Source organism: Rattus norvegicus, chromosome 13 (genome assembly GCF_021556685.1).
Source record: "Rattus norvegicus strain SHRSP/BbbUtx chromosome 13, alternate assembly SHRSP_T2T, whole genome shotgun sequence".
Taxonomy (NCBI): Eukaryota; Metazoa; Chordata; class Mammalia; order Rodentia; family Muridae; genus Rattus; species Rattus norvegicus.
In genome coordinates this window covers 80952637-80979226 of record NC_141546.1, presented here as the reverse complement: position 1 = coordinate 80979226, position 26590 = coordinate 80952637, and the positions used below count along the sequence as shown (strand labels likewise).

Genomic DNA, 26590 nt, shown 5'->3' with positions numbered 1-26590 from the left:
ATGGTGGGGCTAGGGAGGAAATCTATGTTTGTTCTCCTTGTTTCCCTATAGTTAAGCTGACAACTCCCCCAAAGTCTAGATCTTCTTGACACCTTCTCATGGTCTCTGACTCAGTAGCCAAGTTCAGTCTTTACTTTCAAGAGCAGGGATAACTGTCAGGCATATCTATTCTTAAATTTTAATTATAAATCTTTCTCCAGAGTCTCAGAGTTTAGGCACACTTAGGACAGAGCCTCAATTTCTGCATTAGTAGTTTGAAACGAACTCTGAAAACTGGCTGTGGTGGCACATGCCTGTAATCCCAGAACTCAGGAGGTGGAAGCAAGACAATTCTGAATTTGAGGCTACCCTAGACTATGCAGAGAGTTCAAGCCAGCCTGAGCTGCACAGTCAGATCATGTGTCAAAATAAAACAACAAAACCAAACAAACAACACAGTTCAGGCTAGACTGAGTTACCTAGTGAGACCAGGTATCACAAAAACAAAACAAAACTAGACAAAAGCACCGATCTTCACGATTTGAAGGAACCATAGTTTAGAGAAAATGATAAAGGCCCCTCAAGAAAGGTGAACCAGACCAAGCTCCCACCAACACCACATGCTGAACTCCTTGTGGGGCTTCTTTTCAAAGCAGACAATTGAGGACACATCTTGTGTTAATTTCAATCGGTGTCAGGTTATAGATGTGAGAAAATCTTTTGGGGTCCACAATGGATGACAACTTATGAAAGATGTTTTCTGGGAGTTCTCTGCACAAAGTGCAGACTGGGTGTCTCAGTTGTTTGGAGAATTTCTTCTTGGGAAGTTTATTGTATATGTAACCCTGAAGGCCTTACACATCCTTTAAGTTTCAGGAACTTCCTGAGACTTGTGAGTTATTTACTTCCTGAGTGGTAAGGAGCCTTCTTCCTTCCTCCAGAAAGGAGTGTTTCAATGTAGAAGAAATTGCTATGCAACATATGACAGCTCAGGACTCCCAAGGAGAATGCCATAAACCAGGGAATGGAAGCTGCCTCAAGACCTAGGCTTATAGTCCAGCAAGGTGGCTAGAGGAACTAGATGAACCACCACCTTGCCTCCAAGAAAGACCAAAACCAAAGAATAAATAGCCGCTATTTTACTGTAATTCTTGGGGGAGGGGAATTCTGGCATTCTTCTACGTAGAATGGAAAAAGACACAGTGACTACAGATAGCTTCATTTTAAAAAATGGACTAAAATGTCTTACAGAAAGTCAGCTGTTGCCCAGTCTAACCCAAATGACCCGAGGATAATCCTTCCCGGTGGGGAAAGAAGAGCTAGCTGTTGATATAAGCCTCAGAGACTGGACAACTTGGCTCCAGGAGGGCAGAGAGCACAGCCGTAACGTAGGTCTTGCATTTGCCTTGCTGTTGGGGCCTCACGTGTAGCAGAGACTGGATCAGAGGCAGATCTTGTTGCTGGTTGTCGTAACTGCCGTGTTCCCTTAAATGCAGTGCCACTGAGGACAAATTCAGTCTGTGAGTCAGCAAGTATCTGCTACACATTTGTTGGGTGCCAAACCAAACATTGCCTGGGTTCTGGAACACAAGACTCAACAGAATACCCATCCACCGTCCCTCCACATGCAGAGCAAGGGCTAGAAGAGGAGACGGATACTTAGGAACACATTTATCTCGTTAGTAAGTCTGAAGTTTCACTCAGTAGAATAGCACAAAGGAAAGGGGTATGATGGAAGTCTAGAAAGGGCTTCCCTGAGAAGAGATGGTTGAACTCACACCCAAAGGAAGAGAAGACTAGGCATCCACACGGCTAATATGGGCTTCTGCCAAGACCCGTGGCAGAAGGAAACTGTGAAGGCTAGAGTTCCAGACAGGAATAGATATGGAGAACCTAGTGCAAGCACCTAGGCTGGAGAGAAGGTCAAGGAGCAGGACGTTAGGGCTGGTGGGGTTCGATCCCTGTGATGGGATACAGATAGGCAGGCAGCCATCCATTGATCAGTTTCTATGTTTGTCAGGCACCACCTACTTACCCATTCACTACTCATCTGTCCCCACGTGCTGGGGACAGGCGTGAGATGGCTGCCCAAGCTGTCACAACGTTGCAGTAAATATTAAAAAATGATGATACACCATCCCACGCTGTCGCCGGCACCATAAAGCCACCTGGCATCTGTGAGCTATTTTCATCTCAATCAGCAAAACGTCCCCACCCTCCTCACTGAGTTCCCAATTTCCATCCCACGTTGCCGCCAGCTACTCTCTGGGCCCTGCAGCGATCTCGCCACCCATCTAGTTCCCAAGGCGGGTTGCTGCCATGCCAGTTCCATACTGAGACTGCCTATCCCACGGCTCTTCAGCCACCTTCTTGGCGACTCCCTGCTGTGAATTCCGTTCACAATCCCAGCATCTGCCTTCCGTGGTTATAGTCACAACTCCCAGTAACCCGTTAAAATCAAAACTCTAGAAGCGTGTAATTTATCAGTCAGATTTATATCAGTAAATTCCACCAAAATGTCCACCTAATAAACCCAGAGCCAATTAATATTGATATAAACTGCCTACTTAGATAAGACAAATTGTCCTGTAATAATCCATCCCTTATAAAATAGCCATATCAACCTGTGGCCATGTAAGGCCACCCGGATCTGGGTCGTCCTTCTCTGCCTCCATCTTGGTTCTTCTTCTTCCCTCCTTCTTTCCCTCCTCCCTTCAAAACTCTGTGCCCGCCTTACTTTTTCACTGCCCAATCACAGGCCTTGCCTTATCTTGTGCCTGCCCTCCCCTGCATATAGACAGCAATCTACACCTACGTCACTAGGTCCTCTATTTTTTCATTGTTTTTACCAAGCAACAAGATTTCTAAAGATGCCTCTAGTTCTCTCATGCAATAGTAATACCCACAACCATTCCCTCCTGCTTCAGATACTTTCCTCTTTGTTGATACAGAATTCTCCATGAAAGAGTTAAGGGGAAAGGTTGGTTTGGGCACACAGTTTCAGAGAGATTACAGTTCACCATGGCAGGGAAGATGGTGACAGGAATGGCTTCATCTTTGGCAGTGACCGCATGTGATAGTGGTCCGTCCCTTGCGGCCAACCAGGAAACAGAGAGAGATAGGTCCAAGCTAGAGGCAGGTATAACCTTCAAGGTCACCTAGTGACTCACCCCTGTCACACATCCCAAAAGTTCCAAAAACAGTACCACCAGCTAAGAGCCAAACATTCAAACACGTGAACCTGTAGGGAACATTTCATATTAAGACTGTAGTATTCTGTCCCTGGTCCTCACAGGACTGTGGCCATTTCATGATGCATTTTGAAATGCACTGGGACAACTTTAAGAGTCCCCACAGTCTTAATAGTTCCAACAGTGTTGACTAGTTCAAAGTCTGTTCAGAAATTCAAAGTCTTAAGTGAAGTCTTAGTTGTAATCTCTATTAAAAACAAACAAACAAACAACAAACACATACCTCTAATATAAAATAGCAAAGGGTAAACATCACTGTTATGAAGGGAAAGAATATACGTAAAGAAAGGAGAACTGTCATCAAAGCAAGTTTGCTCTCACCTCATGTGACACAGTTCCGATGCAGTGGCATCGTTTGTGTTCCAGTGAGTTCAGGCAACCCTGTCGCTATCCTCTGCCCATCTTCAGCATTAGGAGCTCTTTCCTGAGCCGGATCTACTGGGTCCTGCACTTTCCTCGGTAACTGTTAGATGCTCTCGGTATTTCTAACACTCTGGGGTCTCTATTCCAGCTTAGGCATCATCTTCACAGCTTCACGCCAGGCCATGAGGGAGTTTCCTGCAGGAATCTGACCCTGCTGCCCCGGCCGGGCCTCTTGGATTTTCTCTAGAACTTTGGTTATAAGCCTCCGTGACTCTGTAGTTCTGATGTTCAGCATGCTGACCATTTCAACATCATATGGATGAAATCAAGTTCTGGTGTCTGGTCAAGACATAGGTAGCCAGGCTCTCTAGAACCATGGCTACAGTGGACTCTGAATGGCCGAATGCCTGCAATAAGAGGAAATACCTTCCTGTTAAAGGAAGCCTAAAGGGTCACTCTGTTCAGATCTCTCTTGTTACTCTTGCTTAAATGAAATCTAAGTCTCTGAAGTTAGTTTTCTTCACCAAGAATGGTCTCATGGTATCTAGCCTACCATCCATGCTAGTGTGAAGCAAATGCTTTCCCTTCCGTTGTCCCAGCCTCTTAACAGCTACCACCACTTTATTCACAGTATTTGTCTTATCTTTAACTTTTCATTTGCTCACACTTCTCTCTTCATCAAATTGCACGTTTTCAAGTCTTGCTCCCCCAGATATTGGTCTGGATTTTCACTGTAAATCTGGCCAAAGTCAGTTAACAATAACCATGCTGTAGCCTACATGTTCTGCTGTCTCAAAATTACTCTGCCAGATTAATTAGCCCATTGGTTTTGGGCTAATTAACCCATTTTAACTCAAATGTTCAGGACCTGGACAAAAAAAAAATCTAGATTCTTTTCTGGAATGTAGCATGCATGACCTCTAACCCAGTCCCCAACAGTCTCTGTTCCCATGAGCAGAGTTTAGATTGACCTCATTTTGCTCAGCATTCTAGTGTTCTGAGCTCCAACTGCAGTGGCCCATTACAGCACTTCAGAGTTTGTTCTCCTGCAGTGCACATCATAAGCCAGTTGCAAAGGCTTTAATCACAGAAATAATGTCATTTTATTGATATCAATTTTCTTTTTTAAAGACTTTTTATTTATTTTATCTATATTACTGTTCTATCTGCATGTACCCCTGTATGCCAGGGCACCCCATCAGAACTCATTACAGATGGTTGTGAGCCACCATGTGGTTGCTGGGAATTGAACCCAGGACTTCAGAAAGAGCAGCCAGTGCTCTTAACCGCTGAGCCATCTCCCCAGCCCCAACACCAATTTTCTGTATTACTTACTTTTTTCATAAGTGACTGAATAACTGACAGCATGACACAAAAAAGAAAGGTTTTATTTTGGCTTTGGTTTTGAAGAGATAATAATCTATCACATTAGGGAAAGCATTAGCTGCAGGAGTGCCTCTATCCTAGGTCATGGGAACGTACAGAGACAGCATCATAGACTAGAAGACAGAGGGCACTAGACCTAAACCTGAGATACATACAGCCTTCAGGGTACTTTTACCAGGTAGGCTCCATGCTCCAAAAGTTCTGTGACTTTCCAAAACGTCATTATCAACTGGGGGCCAGCTATTCAAACATGGGAGATTTTGGGGAAACACACACACACACACACACACACACACGAAACTGCACTTTCTGTTCATAAGAAGTACTTGAGGCTAAGATAGGAATGCCCCCAATGACCCGTTGGTTGGAAAGCCTCGGGAACTATGGGTTATTAAGTCACAATGTGTTGTCCCTTGGGCATAGGCATAGGTAGGGCTGGCCTTGCTCTGGACAGAGTCACAGGCTATCCTCTTTCTTTTAGGCAGGGATTTTTTCCCTTGCCTAGCTGACCGTGAGCACACGCTCCTTCCAAGAGTATACTCTGGTCCCACGGATACCTACTAGAGAAATTTTCTGGTAAATCATTCCATTCCAGCTTACCTCAAACTTGCTGTATTCAGTGCAGCTAGATTTTCTTCAGCTCAGCTTTACTCGGTTCACATTCATCCCTCTGTGTATGATCTCACAAGTACCTCTGAAGCTGCTTTCCTATGTCCACATCTGTATTAGGCCTGGGAACCCGGCTGGCACTGCCTTCTCGGATGAACTCGTCTCACTGTGGCAACCTAAATGGTCCCGGTGTATTGTGCTGAAGACAAGGCTGGACCTCGAGTGCTACTGCTCTGTTTGCATCTTTATTTGGCCATTTGGAGCATATTCTTCAGCTCCTTGATCACACTTCTTCATTTGTGAAAGAAGAGTAACAGTAACTCTACTCGGTGGGACACTTCTTAGGATTGCATTCCCAGAAGGCACTTGTTCTCCACTAAGTCGTCTGTCCGTGCCACTGTTTCGAGAGGCAAGATGATGGAGGAAACCCAACACTGGAAAATAGAACTCAAGCAGGGTGCAATTCACTGGTGAACTTCACAGGGGTCCTAACGTTTGACCTGTCCTAAGTCTCCACGCTTCTCAGTGCTCCCTTTCATACACCTACTGAATTACTTCTCAGAAATACCTTCCACGTTTACCCACGTTACTTTATTAATCCCTTGGACTCAGCCTCGTTCTTGTTCCTTTGAGCTCAGAATCAGGGCTGGTGACTTGAGCAGTCCTGTGGCATTTCGCTTCACCTCCGTTGTCCACGCATCTCCCTAGGAGCAGGGAGAAAGGTATTGGGGATGAAGGGAACAGTGACAGTCTGTCCAGCCTTCCAATTCCTGAGAACCCTGTAGAGTCATAGTTGGTGACATTCTCAATTGCACTGACTGCAGAAGGGAGAGGAGGGGGGAGTTGAGCATTAGCACGTGGAAGAGAGTGGCACCCTAGGGTCAGCCCTCCAGCCATAGACATCTGCTCTCTCTACAATCCAGACTACCGCAACATTCCATGGCAGCTCAGACTCAGGTGATGTTTCAGACAGGAAAGCCAAGGGGTACCCAAGGGTACCAGTGGGTACCAAACTACAGCGTGCCCACCACCCAGCCTTCCCAGGTTCTCCAAACATAGTGTGGGCTTCCCAGTCCTCTCTCGTTGTTTTGCACACATAGATAAAACCAGAGCGGCTCTCTACCGTCGGAAGGCCTCCATACGCATGCTTCCAGGCTTATCCCCCTTCTTGTATCCTTTTCTCCTAGGTACTCAGTGGTCTCAGACGCAGAAACCGAAAGTATTTTCATGGAGCCCATCCATCTCTCCTCGGCCGTAGCTGCCAAGCAGATCATCAACGAAGGTAACGCAACTAAAATCTCAGTGAGCAGAGGGAGGGCCCGGTGGCCAACAGTGGGCCCGATGGCAGGGGCAGGCTGTCAGTGCTGCCTGTCTGTCACACAGGGGAGAGCAGATATCACAGAGACGGGTGTGCCAAACCCACCTTGATAACATGGGACAAGGTGAAACTCGTCACATATCATATGAATGGTTCTCTAGCCCATGGTCGTGAAGGGAAGCCGCTCACTCTGACCTCAGAGCTGTCCACTTTGATTTTTTGCGAATGGGGTGGGTGTAGAGGGGTTTGTGATAGGAATAAGGAAAACCCAGAGAGTTCTGTTCAAAACGATGTTTACGTTTGGATCTCTATCCATTCTGCTTAAGGATGGTTTTTAATCTGTCTTTAAAAGCTGATAAACTGGGGCCAGGGAAATGTCTCATTTCCCTGTAAGGCTGGTGGCCTGAATTTGATCTTCTGACCTTACTAACTCCCACAAGTTGTCCTTTACCTCCACACGTACACTGTGGTATATGTGCCCACACACACACACACCCAAACTAAATGGTTATATTAAAAATTTAAATCGACAAGGTAGGTCGGAATGAGGAAACTTACGGGAAAGCAGGGTGGATCTTGATAGTATTTTCACTGCAAAGTTTGAGGTAGACCGCATACAAGATTTCATTCATGGCTACTCATGATTGGAAAGTGTACCGGTTTGATTTGGTTTGTTTCCTAGGAAGTTTTGGAGCAGACATCTTTCACAGTTCTACTCTTTCCTGCTCTCCTCTAAGTGATCTGCCTCATCTCTGATGGGGTTAGCCAGAGCAAGGCAACAAGGCTGGTGACAGAGGGCTCAGATAGTTGGAATTTAAGCTCATTTAGAGTTTGACTTTTCTAGCTTTTCTTGTCAGAAAGGCCCTGGGTCCTGGAGTGAGATCACATTTCCCACCCTCCTCAGAGTGAGGCCTCGGGGGCTGCAGAGACAAGAACTGCAGGCAGAGGGGCAAGAACCTGTGTGGGGAAGCAATGAATGAAACACAAGCAAACTTAAGGTCTCTCAGAAGGCAATGCCTCATAAACAACTGATAAAACTTAACGTTTCCCAGAAGTGTGTGCATTCCAGATGTGATGGGGCGGGCTATGCTAGGGAAGAGCACCATTCCTCATTTAGTAGATCCTCATGACCATCTACGTTGTACTGAGACTATAGGATTTGACAGGAATCAGACACACGGGGAATAGTCAAACACCTGGGTCTAAGAAGTTATCGGCCAGCTTTACAGCCAAAGAAGTGAGTGGCAGAAAGCAGTTTGGTCCCCCCTCCCCCACACCCACCTGCAGTGGATCCTGATAACAAGTGTCTAAAGTCAATGCCAAGGTCCTCCTGCGTCCTAATGGAACCCTTCCTGGCAGAGCCTCCCAGCATTCCGTCTGTGCCAGGGTCCTGGTAGCAAGCTGACCAAGAGAGGCTCTCTCAAAGGACAAGAAAAGCTGTTGTATTCCTAACTCTCTGATACAAATGCCACTTGTCCCCTCTAGAACTCAAGCCTCGGGGTCTCAGAACAGACACGGAGTGCCCAGGCATGCTGGAGTCTGCTGAACAGCTGCTGGTGGAAGACCTGTACAACCGTGTCCGGGAGAAGATGGATGACAAAAGCCTGTTCAACACCCCCTGTGTGCTGGACCTGCAGCGGGCACTGATCCAGGACCGGCAAGAGGCCCCTCGGAATGAGGTGGACGAGGTCTGGCCCAACGTCTTCATAGCTGAGAAGTGAGTGTTATCACTGGGGGACATGGCCCTCTGTCCTTCTCCTTGGTTAAATCCCTGAGATGAAACTCCTCTAGCCCATCAAAGGCTCCCCTGCTTCCTGCCATCCAATGGGGCCTGGCCTGACCACTTAGCCAGGCCTGACACTGGAGAGAGTCTTCCTACCCACCTGCACGCAGAGATCCCCAGACAAAGTGAGCACCTTCCTCTTCCCCACAAGTGCCCTCCAGCCCAGCCTTGCCCTTCCGAATGTCTTCCTGACATAAGTGTTGGCCAACCCCATCATTTCTACCACCCCATCACATCTCTAACAACCAGACACGAGAACACCAGGATCTACAGACAGTATCCATGTGCATGTGCATGCAAGTTTAACAATAATGAAAATGAAAATGTACATAATACAGTAAAAGAATAGTGTGTGTATGTGCAGTGTGATGTTGGCTAGGCGCTCTCTCTCTCTCTCTCTCTCTCTCTCTCTCTGTGTGTGTGTGTGTGTGTGTGTGTGTGTGTGTGTGTGTGTGTGTGTGTCACATTAGAAAGAAATGTGATAGAATGTTAATATACTCAAGAGGTGGTTCTGTTCTTTCCTTTGGGTTTCTTTTGGGACATACGGGTCCCCCAGACATTGTTCTTCTAATCACAAAACTTGGTTTTAAGTTAACCAGTGACTGTTGAAGTGAAAACAAAATCCATGCCATTCCATCCCTTCAGGGTCTTCTCGGTGTATAATTGATACCAGTAGGCTATTTTTGAGAAATGAATTTTTGCTGATTCATTGGTTACTTAATGAGACATCTTCCTGATGCAATTACCCTTAGATCCAGAATCGAGAGATGGAGGTTAGGGCCCCGGGGCAGGCAGCTTTGAATATTGGGTCTTATACTCTATCATGAAGTTGATCAGTTGCCCAGAACCTGATTCCCAGATCATCAAGACCTAAGTGACTTCTAACTAGATGTCCAGGTCCAGAAGCATTTATTTCGTGGTCACCAGACATCTCCAGATATCCTTAGCTAAAGGCCTCTGCAGTTCTTAGAGCAAAGCTGTCCTCAGGGGCTTTTCAAATTGAGCTCCACATACAAAAAAAAAAAAAAAAAAGAAAGAGGCCTGAACACTAGACCTTGTTTGGTCTTTTTCTCCTTTCAAGCCTTGGGTAAAAGCTCTTGAATTCATTTTTGTTTTTTTTTGTTTTTTTTTTTTTTTTGGTTCTTTTTTTCGGAGCTGGGGACCGAACCCAGGGCCTTGGGCTTCCTAGGTAAGCGCTCTACCACTGAGCTAAATCCCCAGCCCTTTGAATTCATTTTTATAATCTTCAAACAGATATAAAAGTAGTTGCCCTTTCTACGGCTTCAGTTTATGATAAGGATAAAAGGAAATAATGTGTGTGAGGGGTCTGGAAAAATGTAGCATGTAATGCCAAGCGCAAGACTCATGTATTTATTTATTTATGTAATCATTTATTTGTGTACGCATTTATTTGTTTACTTAGGTACTTATTTATTTGTTTATCTATTATTTGTCTATTTAAATATTTTGTATGCTTGTTTTGTCTACATGTACATCTATATACTGTGTACACGCCTGTGGACAGAGAGGGTGGTCAAAGTGCAAGACTTTATCTGTCTGTCTATCTATCTATCTATCTATCTATCTATCTATCTATCTATCTATCTATCTATTGTTTTAAATATTTTGTCCGTATGTTTTGTCTCCATGTATATCTATACACCATATACACATTTGATGCTAGCAGAGGGTGTTGGATCTCCTGGGACTGGAGTTAGAGAGGGTTATGAGCCACCACATGGCTTGGAATAGAACCTTGGTCCTCTGGAAGAGAAGCCAGTGCTCTTAACCACTGAACTATCTCTCTGGGCCCCTAATTTTACTTTTTATGCCAACTTTATGCTTTGATACATGTACATCTTCAATTGTCTTGTCCTCCTTTTCCCCCTGCCCTTCCCCAACCAATCCCCTATCTTTTTTCTACCTTGCTGTAGCCCAAAGCATTGCTCCCTTGTTTATTACAGGTGTTAACAGTGAGCCCCAGACCACAAGGGGCACAGGACGGAGCACTAGCCCAGCTATGTGCTCCCCTCACACTGGTGATATATCTTTCTAGTTCTGACTCTGGCGACCACGCCCTGCTTCTTGTTCCAGGAGTGTGGCTGTGAACAAGGGGCGACTGAAAAGGCTGGGAATCACCCACATCCTGAACGCTGCCCATGGCACTGGCGTTTACACTGGTCCCGAATTCTACACTGGCCTGGAGATCCAGTACCTGGGGGTGGAAGTGGATGATTTCCCAGAGGTGGACATCTCCCAGCATTTCCGGAAGGCAGCTGAGTTTCTTGATGAAGCCCTGCTGACCTATAGAGGTGAGTGGGTCCTGCAGGTTCCAGGCTGTGAGGAATCTCGCAGTGGGGGAATGTTATAAAAACTTCCTGATTGCCTGGGGGCTGTCTGTCTTCATGTGGTGGCTTTCTGGGAGAAGGGAAAGAGTGGTCATTCATCCTGTGGGCGACTATTAAGGGCCAAACATGTGGCCATGCGGTGAGTCCTGTTCTCCCACTGTCCTGAGGCACAATAGACATTGCACTAGGCAATGAGGGGAGGGGAAATTAAAGAAGGAAGGAGGGAGGTAGGGGAGAGGGAAAGAAGGAAGGAAGAAGGGGAGGAAAGGGAGCCATGGTGCAAGGCAGAAAGTAACTAGAGTGACTCACTGGAGTGGCAGGCTCCCTCCCTGGGGGTACTGGGGAAGACCAGACTATGAACCAGACATGTAAGCTCTGTGGGGAAGAGGAGCTAGACAGGAAAATAGAGACTTACTCTTGGCTAAGGGAATAGCTAGTACAAAACCCCCAAGTTTGATGTGTTCAGGAATCAAAAGACTGGGCTGAATTAGCATAGCACCTGAGGGCCAAGTGTCAGGGACAGTCAGTGGGGGAGCCAGAGTGCCCATGAGGATGACAGGATGCTGAGGTGACTGATGGCCTACAAGTCATTCCTCTGCCTTAGAGAATGGTCAAGTAGGAAGGAGTGAAGCAGGGCCCTGGCTGCTGTGTGAGTCATTGTGGGATTAGACCAGAGTCTGTGGGAGTGCCCAGGGTTCTTTACACTTCTCCATGACAGGTTTGTGCCCCTTCAGGAACCACAGCAGGAAGTGTGCAGGCTTTGCTGTCCAGAGGCCCGTCCTAGAATCCACGAGGAACTAGCTTTGTCCTCAGACTATTCTCCTTGCCCCGGGAAGCGTATCGTCCTTACGTATAACAAATGCTAATGTTGCCTCGAGGGATAAAAACTTAGAAACAAGTTTATGTAACATATTGCCTGCCCCATGACAAATGTTTTAAAAATTACTGCCATCATCATAAGAATAATATTGTTAGTGATTCCAGGAAAGGGCATAGTCTGCCACCACCCATGACCGGGACTGGGAGCTTCTAATGGAAAATAGCCACATGCACAGAATATATGGATGTGTGTAAACTTTATTACACACACATACACAAAGAGGTTGTTTTTCTTTTGATGCTCTTTTAAAAAATCTTTTTGTTTTAGAGCGACGACATCTTACTCTGTAGCCTGGTCTCTATTATAACTCATTGTGTAACTCAGGTTGGCCTTCAACTTGAGGCAATCCTCCTGCCTCAGCCTCTTACATGCCAGGATTACACCCATGAGCTACACACCTGACTTACTTTTTAAAATGCAGGCCTTTTTTTTTTTTTTAATCCATGTGGGATACATGTGTCAATGTCTGTGGCAAGGATTCTTCGCTCCTTTGCAGCCTGCAACCAGGGGCCAGCCTCCTGACAGAAAGGGCTGGAAGCAGGGCGTGGTCTGTGGATGCCATCATAAAGGAGAGCATGAATTCCACAGTAGGCAGGAGGCTTTGGCAGAAGTTAGGTTCGAAGCTAGAGCAGGCCTGTGAAGGAAGGAGATGCTGTGATGGAACAGGAGGTCAACTTATGGAGGACACCCACCCAGGCTCTAGAACTCATGCACCAGTGCAAATTCCCTCAGGTTAGTAGATCTCAGCATTCCTAATGCTACGACCTTTTAGTACAGTTCCCTATGTCATGGTGACCCCCAACCATGAAATCATTTTGTAGCTACTTCATAGCTATAATCTTACTGCTGTTGTGAATCGTAATGTAAACATCTGATATGCAACCCCAAAGGGGTCGAGACACACAGGCTAAACCCCCACCTTGCCGGGGCCTCTCCTCTCCCTGTTCTGGATTGAGCCTTCACCTTCTGCAGTCTCCAGAACGACTGCACTGGCTCCCCCAAAGACCTCCTTCCCTTTACTCTAGGAGGCACTGGTGGAAGGAGCACCAGTTTCCATCACAGTGGTCCCATGATGGGGGGGGGGCACTGTTTCCATTTCACATGGGAAGGGGAGACTTCATGACAGGTCCTGTCCTTCCCCTCTGTGTGATAATAAAATTCTCTTACCTTAAAGAAATGGCAAATGTGTGTAGTTCGAGCACGTGGGAGGATGAAGGGGAGGGGAAGGATTACTGTGACTTCCAAGCCAACCTTAGCTATACGACAAGTATCAGCCCAGGTGCCATTACCTACCAAGATCCTGTCTCAAAAAAATAATAAACACGGTACACACAGTCAGGGGCAGGGGGCATAGATTTTGCGAGCAAGTGTGACACTAGCTCCAAGTCCTCAGGAAACCATACGCTAAAGGGAGCCATGCTACCAAGAAACACAAGAAAGAATTTAAAGACAGGACTCCAGCATGGCCTGAGGAAACACCAGACAATCACGGGGCTCCTGGCTTCTTCCTCCCTCTGTGTCAGATAAGAAGGCTGCTATTCGCTAAGCTGTCATCTGTTTCATCCTGTTTCCAAACCCTGGAGAGTTTATCTGGCAGACTGGTACTCTACCTCGAGTGCTATCAGCAGCAGCCAGTCGAATGGCCTCCGGGTGAGCACTCTTTCCTTGGGGTGTGGAGAGGTATGTCCTGAAGAAAGGGAGACAATTAAGGGTCTAGAGGACACAGTACCAGCACACAACATCAAGGGAAAAAAGCAGCCTGAGGGGTGGTAATGTGTAGGCACAGCCTTGCTCAAGCCCAGCACTGCCTCCAGTAGCACTCTTTAATCTTTGAAACAGGGCCCTTCTCCAGACGGGCCCTCCACCCACCGATCATCCCAGTTGCTAAACAAAGTGATGACTGTGTACGTTGGCCATCTTCCTGGAGCCGTTTTATTGATAGAAAGTTTTCATCCTGTCAGTAGTGGCGGGGACAGAGGCACATTACCCACATCAGCCTGAGGTGCTCCCTTCATCTTTTGGGGACCTCCGCTGAGATCCCACCAGATCCTTGACACAAAAGAATTTCAGGATGAGCCAGTATGAGGCAGGCTTGGTGTTTATTAAAAGACATTTTTAACACATTTCAAAACAGGGATTGATAGAAAGAGAGGAGCTTAAGAAGAAAGCGAGGCACCCCCAGGAGCACGGGCATGGGCTGCTCCGACAGAGTGCCCGTGGGCTCCTTTACAGTAGCCACACACACCGTTCTGGTAGGACTCCAAAGCTATTATCTTTAAAGGGCTGTGAGCTTAAACGAGACCGCAGGGTGGTTCCTGAGGGGCACTGGACATACGATTGCTGTTGATAAGGTAAAGCCCTAGGTCCCTGGGGACGTAGGAAGTTAAGTGTCTCCACTATAAACAAAGCTAACAGGCTCATTTGAGATCCCCAAAAAAATGTCTGGGAGAGGAATGACGCCTGTCCCAGGTCATATACATCCAGGCCTTAATCCTATGTCATTGCTGTTTTAACAAAATGCCCATATATGAAGTGAATGTTATCATTATGTGGGCAATGTTTGCAGCACTGACACATAGTGCTGGAACTCTTTTTTCCCCGCTGGTGAGAGACTTGACACAATCCCATGTCCCCATAAATTTACCCTATCTTCTTGCCTTGCTTTAATAATACAGTTTTTCTTCACTTTGGCGGGTGCCCACTGGAGTTGTACTCAGTGCCTCTTCCCTGGTGCTGCGGATCAAACCCAGGTCCTCCCTAATGCCAGCCAAGCTCTGTCCAGTGAGTGCTCCTTTGCCTGGGCCCTGCACGGAACAGAGAAAAGAGAAAGATCCTGTTCTTGCTTGGATGAAGTGAGTGGAAACCCTCAGGCCCACCCCACTCAGCCTCTCCTTGTCCTTCAGGCTGCTTCCCTGGGGCTCTGCAGAGGAATCCCAGGAGCAAAGAACACAGCGAAGGAAGATTTGCCCCATTCCAGACCTGCATTCTGCTGTACTCTTGTCTAAGCAGCTCTCGGCGCCCTTATGACTGAGAGTAGCAGTACTGTCCTGAAAGTGAGCCAGTCTGTCAAAGGACAAGTGCAGGATCTTGATCCTAACAGCGGGAGGTTGGGAGCTGGCCAGAAGGTTAAGAAAAAGGTCCTTGGTGAGGCCCAGGTGTGGTAGGAGGGGCTGGAATGGGACACAGAGGCCTTTATTATTTTGGCTCCGCTCACTTACCTCCCTCTAGTGGCTGCCCACTCCTGGCAAGAGCAGCCTCACTGGGGCCTGGGTCCTTTCAGGTTTCAGTCTCCGACCTCTGCGACAGAGACGCGCATGGCCTTACCATCGCAAAAATATAATAATACAAGAATCATTCCCCTGCTCATATTATCAGTGGGACTCCTGCCGATTTAGCAAACATCTCCAAAGGCTGTTGGCAAATAGATTGATGGCAGCCAGGAGGAAGGTCTCCAGGGGTCTCGGGCTGCATCTTAAACAGCCATTAGAATGAAGGTACTGACAGAGTGTCTGTCACATTTATGAAAGATGCAAAGCAGAAGGGGAGGCCAGGGGACAACATGCCTGCTGAATGGTACAGCTGAGACTTCCAGAAGCGTCCGTGGGCTGGAAGAACCAACCAACGTAGACCAAAAGTATCTGCAGGGATTTGTGAGGTTATCCTTAAGCTTAAAAACACACCTCAAGAGGAGGGACACGACTTGGCAGCAGGTGGATTTTTTTTTTATTAGAGTTTTATAGATTTCAGTTGGTATAGAAGAATTTAAGATCATCGTTTGATCTGTCGTCCACACTGCAAGCATGCTGTGGTTTAGACGGCTTGAGTGCCCCCTTCCAGGGCTTCCTGACCTGAAAATTATTGGAATTGTTGGTGGAAGAAAGTCATTGTTTTAGATAGTAAGAGGGTGGAAACTTGTCCAACACTAGGGATGCAGCCCTTAGTAGAGGATGAGGTTTGGGTAAGGTCATTAGGGTGGAAGCCTCATGACTTAATCCTGGGAACTTTTTAAGAGGCAGACACACACACACACACACACACACACACACACACACACATGCACGCACACACACACACTTCACATACTTGTTGTCTTTTACCCTCCAACGATATTGTATAGGACTCCACCAGCAGAAAGGCTGTTATTAGATGCAACCTCCAGATGATGCACCTTCAAAATCATAAGCAAAACAAAACAAACAAAAAAACAAAAAACAAAAAAAAACAAAAGACAAAAACAAAAAAACCCTTACTTTCTTCATAAAGTAACCTGCCTCAGGTATTTCATTCTATGAGTAAAAAAACGGTTAGTACAGATGGCACGAGCGAAGGCTAGGTGTCCAGGACAAGTGACGAGGGAACCTACTCTGGGTGAGTTGTCTAAACTGGAAATACCTTGTCCCATCCTGGAAACAATTCCACATTAAAATAAACTAACGAACTAACAGTTCTGTGGTTTGATTTAACGTTTGGAAGAGAGTGACTATAGTCAGGAGGGAAATGCTTAAAAGACTCGGATTAGCTGGAACAAAAAGCAAAACAAAACAAATACAGTCGGCAGTGATGTTTGTAAGGGCCTTTGTACAAAGGGCCTGTTTCATACAAATGTGTTTGTTGTTGATCCCAGAATATCAGCATAGAAGTGCTGGAGGCAGTGGGCTATACTTCACCCTAATATATGTAAGAACTCTCCAAAAAAATTAGATGGGCCCCGGTGGAAGGAGTCTGTGGATCTGTGAGCCAATGAGTTCCCATTGCTGCCAGCATCCTGCAGTGCCTGGATGGCAGATGTGGCTTGCAGGATGCTGTAAAGGGAACGTTTCAGCTTTGTGCTCAGTGGGGTCAGCTCTCTCTCTCTCTCTCTCTCTCTCTCTCTCTCTCTCTCTCTCTCTCTCTCTCTCTTCCTCTTTTTCTCAATCTCCCTCCCTTCCCCTCTCATTCTCTCTCTCTCTCTCTCTGATGTCCCTGGGGCAAGTCCTTGTGTGACTTGAGCATGGATGCATAGAGTCAAAGCAAACGCGGAGGCGCCAAGTTCAACACATCGAGACAGCACGCTAGAAAAAGACCACAAGGAGTCCCAGAAATCATATCATTGTCTCATGTGTTCACTTTGTTTTTAGGGAAAGTCCTGGTCAGCAGTGAGATGGGTATCAGCAGGTCAGCAGTGCTGGTGGTCGCCTACCTGATGATCTTCCACAACATGGCCATCCTGGAAGCCTTGATGACTGTCCGCCGAAAGCGGGCTATCTACCCCAACGACGGCTTCCTCAAACAGCTGCGGGAGCTCAACGAGAAACTGATGGAGGAGAGGGAAGAAGAGGATGATGAAGAGGAGCCTGAGGAGGATGCCGGGAGCACACTGGGTGCTAGAGTAAATTCCTTGATGGTGGAAGAAGAAGATGATGCCACCAGCCACCTGAGTGGCTCCTCCTTGGGGAAGGCCAGCCAGGTCTCCCAGCCAGTCACCCTCATTGATGAAGAGGAGGAAGAGAGGCTGTATGAGGAGTGGAGGAAGGGGCAGGGCTTCCCCAAGGCTGAGGCTTCTCAGGGTAGAAAGGGTAGCTGTTCTGCGTCCTCCGAGCAAGACGGGGACGACTGTGAGGATGGGGCTGTGGAGAGGATAATCCAGGAGTGGCAGAGCCGAAATGAGAGGTACCAAGCCAAAGGGCACAAGCAGTGGAATCGGGAGGAAGACGAGGAGGAAGAGAACTCCTACACCAGCAGAAGGCGCAGACACACCCTAAGCGAGAGCAGCGCCTCTGAGAGCGTGAGCAGCCATGACATCCGGGTCCTGAAGCAGCAACTGAAGAGGACCAGCCAAAGCCGCCACGACAGACACCGCTCTGACTCCGAGTCCACGGAGAGCACCTGGGACATGTGGAACGAGAGGCTGGTGGAGATCGAGAAGGAGGCTGCCCGGAAGTATCGCTCCAAGAGCAAGAGGGAGGAGCTGGATGCCGATTCAGAGGCAGGGAGCAGGGTCCGAGAGGACGATGAGGAGAGTGTATTGTCCGAGGCCAGCTCCTTCTACAACTTCTGCAGTAGGAACAAGGACAAGCTCACTGCCCTGGAAAGGTGGAAGGTTAAGAGAATCCAATTTGGATTTCACAAGAAAGACTCAGAGGTGGTAGACGCGGGCAGTGAGGATGGTACGGAAGAGGCAACAGGAGAGAAGAACCTTTCTGATGTCAACCTGACAGCCTACCAGGCCTGGAAGCTGAAACACCAGAAGAAGGTGGGCAATGAGAACAAGGAGGAGGTGGTTGAGATGAGCAAAGGAGAGGACACAGCCTTAGCTAAGAAGAGACAACGGAGACTAGAGTTACTGGAGAGAAGCAGGCAGACGCTGGAGGAGAGCCGGTCCATGGGAAGCTGGGAGGGAGACAGCTCAACTGCCAGCAGGAGCATCCCCCTGTCTGCATTCTGGTCTGCAGCCCCCTCTGTCAGTGTGGATGGGGACACAGCGTCAGTACTCAGCGCCCAGAGCCAGCATTCTCACCTGTCTCAGCCTGCAAGTAACATGCCCACCACACCCCTGCCTAACCTGCCAGTGGGTCCGGGAGACACCATTTCCATTGCCAGTATCCAGAACTGGATCGCCAGTGTCGTCAATGAAACCCTTGCCCAAAAGCAAAACGAAATGCTCACGTTGTCCCGCGCCCCCTCTGTTGCAAGCATGAGGGCAGCTCCAGCAGCCAGCTGCCTTGGGGATGACCAACTCTCGGTGCTCAGCACCTCCCTGAGTGGCTGCCTACCGCCTCAGAGCCAGGGGAGACCCAGCTCCGACGTGCAATCTGTGCTGTCCTCCACCAGCTCCCTGACCTCCAGGGCTGAAGGCAGTGAGAACAAAGTGAGAGGGACCAGCAAGCCCATCTACAGCCTCTTTGCTGACAACGTGAACCTGAAGGAGCTCGGCCGGAAGGAGAAAGAAATGCAGATGGAGCTGCAGGAGAAGATGTCCGAATATAAAATGGAGAAGCTGGCCTCTGATAACAAGCGTAGCTCTCTCTTCAAGAAGAAGAAGGCCAAGGACGACGAGGACATCAGCGTGGGTGACAGAGACGAGGACACAGACAGTGCCATTGGAAGCTTCCGGTATTCCTCCCGCAGTAATTCCCAGAAGCCTGAGACAGATGCCTCCTCCTCTCTGGCCATCTCCGATCACTTTAGAAATGGCCGCAGCATGGGCAACGAGGTAGGTAGCAATATTAATACATGGCTCAGTGGCCTCAGGATGGAAGAAAAATCTCCTCCTCAAAGTGATTGGTCTGGAAGCTCCAGGGGGAGGTACTCCAGGTCTTCCCTGTTCCGGGAAACAGAGTCTAAATCCTGCAGTTACAAGTTCTCCAAATCTAGGTCACAGGAACAGGACTCCTCCTTCCACGAAACCGATGGCAACACTGTGCGAAACACCTCCCGGTTCTCCTCTTCCACCACCAAGGAGGGCAGAGAGATGCACAAGTTCTCCAGGTCCACATTCAGCGAGACCTCGAGCTCCCGAGAGGAGAGCCCAGAACCCTATTTCTTCCGCCGAACCCCTGAACCGTCCGATGGGGAAGAGTCCCCCGAGCCAAGGCGTCCAAACTGGACCAGGCCCAGGGATTGGGAAGACGTAGAAGAGTCATCTAAATCAGACTTCGCTGAGTTTGGGGCCAAGAGGAAATTCACCCAGAGCTTCATGAGGTCTGAAGAGGAGGGAGAGAAGGAGAGGACAGAAAACCGAGAGGAAGGGAGGTTTGCATCTGGGCGTCAGTCCCAGTATCGGAGAAGCACAAACCGGCAAGAGGAAGAAGAAATGGATGATGAAGCCATCATTGCTGCTTGGAGAAAGCGGCAAGAAGAAACCAGAACCAAACTGCAAAGAAGGAGAGAGGACTGAACTGAGTGAGGCCCACCTTGGAGACATTGGGAAGGGCAAGAAGCCATTCTACTGAACACGGGGCTTGGGGATAGCTTACCGTTACCTGCCAAGGCTTGCGCAGGCGACAGGCTCTTCCAGAAGTGCAAAATGGCAAGTATTCAAGTAGAAAGGGCCTGGACATACAGTAGGGTGGAGAAGAGAGAAGAGCCATCCATGTGAGGCCTAAATTCTGGACCAGCTGACTTAATGTCACCCCAGGCCCTCTAAGCTTTCGTGTTTCCCTTCTGTATTTGGTAGTGTCCGTCACAGAGTGGAGAAGTGAGTCTACAAAGTCACTGAGAAAGACCTTACTTGCAGACTGTGGTTCTCTTTGTTGAGCTTTTGTTATGAGGCCCAGGTGATCTATTCCATAGCAGTTCTGGCCTCTCCCTGCTAATACTCAGCTGTGATGGCTTCTTTCCAATGTTCCAGATCGACATTAAATTGATATGCTGTCAAATGTTTCTTCAGTCTGGTCATTTCTAACTCTGGCTGTTAGAGGAACCTCAGTTGGAATATAGCACATAACACCCATGTGCTATATTCCACGAAAGCCGTGTCTTTAAACAATCATGGCTGTCCCATTACTAAAGAGAATGACAAAAGGTTTAGGATATGATACAGTCGGTCAGGGGCCATTCTAGAAAACCCTTGAGAGAAACAGAAAAAACTAAGGAAGTAGAGGATACATTTGCTCATATGAGGTAGAGAGGGTCCCCTTAGAATGGCACTAAAATAAGCATGGACAAGGGACAGAAAGATGCTCCAGTCACAGTGATAAGGATATGGTTTGTTAATGAGAGCCAGTGGCCATTCTTGCTTTTAATGTACTGAAGAGTCACTTAATCATGCAATGGACAACCTATTTTATCCTTATTTGAACCATGTATGGGTTGGGTTGGTGAGAATTGTTTACCCTCTTTTTCCCAAGGTTCTTGTGTCTCTAAAACACAGCTGAGTTAGTGAAGTTGCAGGACTTGAACTTGTGTCTCCCTGAACTAATGTTGAGCAAAAACATTCAAGGCACATTTCACTCTCTGGTTTTGCTTTGATGAGGAAGCATCTGTAACAGATGCCATCCACGGGCCGTGTCCTTAAAGTTCAGTTTTCTGAAGGGAAACATCATTATATTTGAGCCTTTCCTCGAGGAGCCAAGCAAGGCTCGGAGGAAGCAGCCATCACCAATTCCAACTCCAGAACAAAAGTGGGAAAGAAATGATTAATGAGAGGAAAAAAGAGGAAGCCTCCAATGAGAGCGATGATAAATAATAATCATGTGATCCATTTGTCCAAAGCTGAGCCTCATGGGGCACGGCGCTTACATACCCCTCCTGTGTGTTAGCTTAGCATCATACATCTCAGTAGACACACAAGACAGCTCCAAGGCAGGGAGGAAGGGGAGGGGGGGACCTGAGCAACGAAAGCCCAGAAGGGCACAGAATGCCACCGATGCAGTTGAATAAACTTGCCAGCCTCCACACTCTTGCCCATGGCTTATCTCCCTCCACTGACCACCGGAGAAAGAAGCATGGAGAAAAATGCTCAGTCCCTCACCCATTTGCCTGTCCCCTTTGCCTACCTTCACTCTGTCGGATCCAGGCCCTAATTTCTGAGGTTTAGTGTGTCTATCATACATGAAGACGCTAGTCTAATTTACCCGCTGCAAGAGGGCTGGCACTGTATGTGCTATACATTCTATCCGTGGGAGAGTTCAGTGTTCCTCCTACTTCACTCATACGGAAAGGCATCTGATGTATGCACAATGAGATGGGTATCTACTGTTGAATTCCAAATATCTGAAAGGAGAAATGAGAGCTTCACTGAGTGAGGCCCTTTGCCTTTTCACCAAGAGCCAGATATTTTGCATGCCTCTCTACATCTCGCTCTTTCTTGATCTCTCTCCAAAATATACAAATTGATCTCACATCAAGATAGGCAATGCATTTTGAAATCAAAACTATTCCTGGTCAATCCCAATTCTTATCTTACTAAATGAATGTTAGGCAGACATTTATGGTGTATTGATTTCTAAACTGCCTATCTTTCTCCAGCCCTGAATGTAAGCTGGAGATAAACAGACCAAAGGACAACCCATACACCTTCAGTTGAGCCCTAGATTACAGGGACAGTAATGGCGGACAAGAAGAATAACACAGCTCATTAGAACAGTCCACCAGCAAAAGATCGGTGACCAGCCCCAAGGAAGTGCTTCTGCCTGAAGTGACTCCAGGCATAGCTGCAAGGGTCCTGTACTCAAAATTCTGAGAATTCAGCTTATTCCTGGAGTCCAGAATACATTTTTAGAAATTAAATCAATGAAAATTACTTTTGGTTTATGATGAGCTTGAAGAAATAGCTGTGAAGTAAGGCTCTAACTGAGGCTGATAGGCAGTGACAGTATGTTTTAGTCCCTAAATAAAATTAAGTGGTAGATGTTAGTGGAAGTCGCCACAAGAAGCAGATGGCGAACACGAAGAGATGGCAAACAAGCCAGGAACCAAAAAGTTACTGACTCTTCTGGTGCAGAAACCGTTCTCATAGGCATGGGTGAGGGTTAAGGGAGCTGAAGATAACCAGATACCAGCAACCACAAGAAGCTGACACTACCTCAGGGCTGAGAAACAGAATGAAGAAGCTGGTTCCAATGTCTGGGAGAATTCATAAATATGGATGGGGTACCTGCGGTGACTTGAATAGGAATGGCCCCCATAGACTCACATGTCTGAATGCTTGCTCCATAGGGAGTGGCGCTATTAGGGGGTGTGGCCTTGTTGGAGGAAGTGTGTTGCTGCGGAAGTGGCTCCGAGGTCACATATGTTCAAGTTACACTCAGCGAGACACACAGTCTCTTCTGGCTGCCTGTGGACCAAGATGTAGAACTCTCAGCCCTTTCTCCAGCGCCATGCTGCACACTGCCATGTTTCCTGCCATGATGATAATGGACTGAACCTCTGAAACCATAAGCCAGCCCCAGTTAAATGTTTGCCTATAAGAGTTGCCAGGGTCATGGTGTCTCTTCACTAAGACAGTGCCCTAACAAGATGAATAACTCCTGTTTTAGTTCATGCTAGTAACCTCCAACAGGAAGGTCTAGTTGTCTATGGAGAAGTAAACAGTGAGCCAGGTGTCTTAGGGTTTTACTGCTGTGAACCGACACCATGACCTTATAAGGCAACTCTTATAATCACAACATTTAATTGGGCTGGCTTACAGGTTCAGAGGTTCAGTCCAGTATCATCAAGGTGGGAACATAGTGGCATCCAGGCAGCCCTGGTGCAGGAGGAGCTGAGAGTTCTATATCTTCATCTGAAGGCTGCTAGAAGACTGGCTCCCAGGCAGCTAGGAGTAGGGTCTTAAAGCCCACACCCACTGTGACACACCTACTCCAACAAGGCCACACCTACTCCAACGGGGCCACACTTTCTAATGGTGCCACTCCCTGGGCCAAGCTTATACAATACAAACCATCATGCCAGGACGGACAGGAATGACACACGGAACATGTTAAAGTAGGGGTCCATCTCCATAGAATCTGCGGTTGTAGACTGGCTTCAGTGAAAGCAGCACAGGCACAGAACACATCAGCCCACTGTTAGGAAATAATACTCGGAATAAAATTTTGGCTACACAGACTCAACTTTCAGAGAGAGCAAGGACTTTGTTTTACAGATCGGAGAAGAGATGCTTTGAATCTGTGGCTTTTGTCCGTCCCGAGTAACCCAGACTACATCAAGAGAAAGCTCCTAAGATAAGGGGTAATTGTGCACGGAAAGACTGTTCACAAGAGTAGACCCCTGCACGGGACTTTGAAGTGGCATAGGAGTGGGGGGGTGTGCGGGGGGCGTGGTTTCTTTTTTCTACCCAAGCTGAAGCCCAACAGGTAAAATGAAAACCTGACAGCTGGGACTCTAGAGACAAGGGGTGAGGCCCAGGAACAGCCTGGCAGGAAAAAAAGCCACACCCAAATAGGCAATTCAAAAGGAAAATCTCATAGGGACTATTTACAAAGGTGAAGGCAAGGTGTGGAAGCCACAGGGCACCTGTGCACCCAGGGACAAGGCTGCACCTGTGAGTCAGGAGAGGAAGCTATTTAGAGAGAGAAAGAGCTAGGTGGAGGGACAATTAAAACATCCAGTCTGACAAGACCCTTCCTTACTCTAATCTGCTTTCCGTGTCCTCATGGGTCAGATCCAACCAAAGTCCAGAAGATGGTCCACACAGAGCACCATCGTGGAGCCTGGGCCAGGATGGAGAGAAGAGGGGGTGTGGTTCTGGAAGAACAAACAAGACAGGCAACAGAACAGGGGACCTACATTTGTTAGGGCAAGCTTGACAATGTGTTGTGAAGACCCTGTCTCTAGTATTAAGGAGAGCACCATAATCGAGAATATGAATTGGTCTGGATTCCCTGAAACTTTTAGGTTTGGAAACATTTTTGACCAATGAAAAGTAATATCAAAGTCTTGCCACAGTCAGTCATCAAACATGCTACATAGTATCCTCTGTGAGAAGACTCTTAAACCCGAGTATATGCTTGATCTTAGGATCACCTCTTCTTCCAAGCTGTGACTTCAAGTTTGTTTTAAAGGAATGCCAACTTTGTTTTCCCCGTGGCAAGTTATTCCTCAGCCCCATGTGCTCAGCAGGGTGCCCAGCATCTGCTTCAGAAACCAACTAGAAACACACCACCCTCCACTCTCATGGATTCCCTGTAAAAATCTATGTTTTAAATCATCCCACGGTCCTAAATACCTACCAAATTCAGTATGATGCCATCTAGCCATTTGTTCTTGTGAGGATAACTAACAACACAATTTTATTTTCACAGGTCCCCCACCGGCCAACAGTCACCTTTCAGACATCTCTGACCTTGTGACTTGTGACAACTATGAGCTGGTGTATATAGGGACCAGCTGATGCAGGAGTCAGACCTTCCAACTTTATCACCCATTCAGCCACCCCATAGAATAAGTGGGCACACCCTTTCAGCCAGGAGCAGATCCCCTTGGATTCCTTAATCTATCATTAGATTCCTAAAGGCAAAATCTGAGAGCTAGTAAGATGTCTTAGTTTGTAAAGTCCTCTCCATGCAGGTATGAGGACCCAAGTTCAGGTCTCCAGAGCCCACATGAAAAGGTGGGTGCAGAGACACACACCTCTAAACCCAGTGCTGGGTGTGGATAAGTTGCTTAGGCAACCAGTCTAGTTGAATCAGTGAATTCCAGATTCAGGGGAAGACCCTGCCTCAATCAATCAATCAATCAGTTGATCAATCATCAATCAATCAATAAGGTGAAGAACAATTGAGAAAGACATCTCACATCAACCTATGACCTCCACTGACACAAACATGTACAAGTACAACTGCACCCAAATTGTACACACACATGCATATCACACACAAACACACACACGGGGGAGGGGGGAGGGATTGGGGGAGAAAAAGAGAAAAGAGAAAGAGCCCACACAAGCCTGCCTCAACTATACTGACATCCAAGATAGTAACTGTGCTATGCTGGATGATTTTGTTGGTTTTGTCTACTTGACACAGCCATGATCATCTGAGAAGAGGTAAACAGGCTGATCTGTGGGCAAGACTATGGGGCGTTTTCTTGATTGGTGGTTGGTGTGAGTGGGCCCAGCCCAGTGTGGGCAGCGCCACCTCTGGGTAAGTGGTCTGGGGTTGTACAAGAACGTCAGCTGAACAAGCCCTGGGGTCACGCCAATGGGCAACCATGCCTGTATACGTCCCACTTTGGATCCAACTCAAGCTTTCCTCCCTGCTTGATCTCCCTGGCATTCCTCAGTGATGGGCAGTGATAAGACATGCAGGGCAGTTACCTCCTGTTCTTCCCACGTTGCTTTTGGTCATGGTATTCACCACAGTCATAGAAGGCAAACTAAGAGAGTGGCTTTCTCTAACAATTCTGTTCAGTTTTTCCCAACTTAACATTCTCTGAATGTCACCCTTGCACTGGTGTCTCACCAGGACACTGCGCTATCAAAAGCTACTTGACATAATAGACAACAGAGACAATCTTAAGAAAGAAGTTTTAAGACACTTATGAGAATTTAAAAGAAAATCTGAGTTAAGGAACTATTAGCCATCTGATTCTGAACTTGACATTTTTTAAACACATTAGAAAATGTCAAAATCCTAAAACCTGGAACCTCACAGTCAAGCTTGACACCTCCCTTCACCTCCCTGGGGCCAGATAATACTGCACCACGTACCTGCCCCAACCTCTGCCATCAGCACTCTCTCTGCAAACAAGTCTCTTCTTTCCTAGGGCTTGACACTTATAGCAGCGTGTTAAGCAATTCCAGCCCCATCACCTGTCTTAGGACGAGATAAATCTCCACAAAGCTCACACTTTGGGAACCTTTTATTCCCCTGCTTAAAACCTTCAATGACTCTTTGTTATCTATGGGATAAATGTTAAACCCCTTCCCTTGTCATTTGAGGACCCCCTTGCTGTCCCTCGCCTCCTGGCCACGTGTGAGTAGAGCACTCTGAAGTGCTCACTCTTGGGCTTTTCCTCCGCTTGAGCGCACAGTCCTTCACCGATCACTCTGCCAGCATCCTGCCTCCTCTGGGTTTTATCCAGCAGTGCCTTCCCAGTTCTGTCTTCTGGCCTCCGGGCTACCTGTGTCTCCCCCCCTCGCACAATGCTTGTTTGTACTCATCTCCGATGCTCGTCCCAGTCTATATTTTATTAGAGGAATTCGGTATTTAAAGATGTGCAACCTTCAGGATTACTGTGGTACTATAATTA

The 26590-nt window shown here is 47.4% G+C and overlaps 1 protein-coding gene across 2 annotated transcripts in view; it reads left to right on the top strand.

The window, feature by feature from the left end:
- Positions 1-20275, top strand: part of Styxl2 (serine/threonine/tyrosine interacting like 2) — a 29147-nt gene extending 8872 nt beyond the window's left edge. For both annotated transcript variants that reach the window (NM_001191929.2, NM_001429955.1), the window contains 4 exon segments: positions 6776-6870; positions 8392-8623; positions 10784-11001; positions 17035-20275. In NM_001191929.2, coding sequence (NP_001178858.1) covers positions 6776-6870; positions 8392-8623; positions 10784-11001; positions 17035-19793 — 3304 coding nt within the window. In that variant the 3' untranslated portion in view covers positions 19794-20275.
- The last annotated feature ends 6315 nt before the right edge of the window (positions 20276-26590 follow it).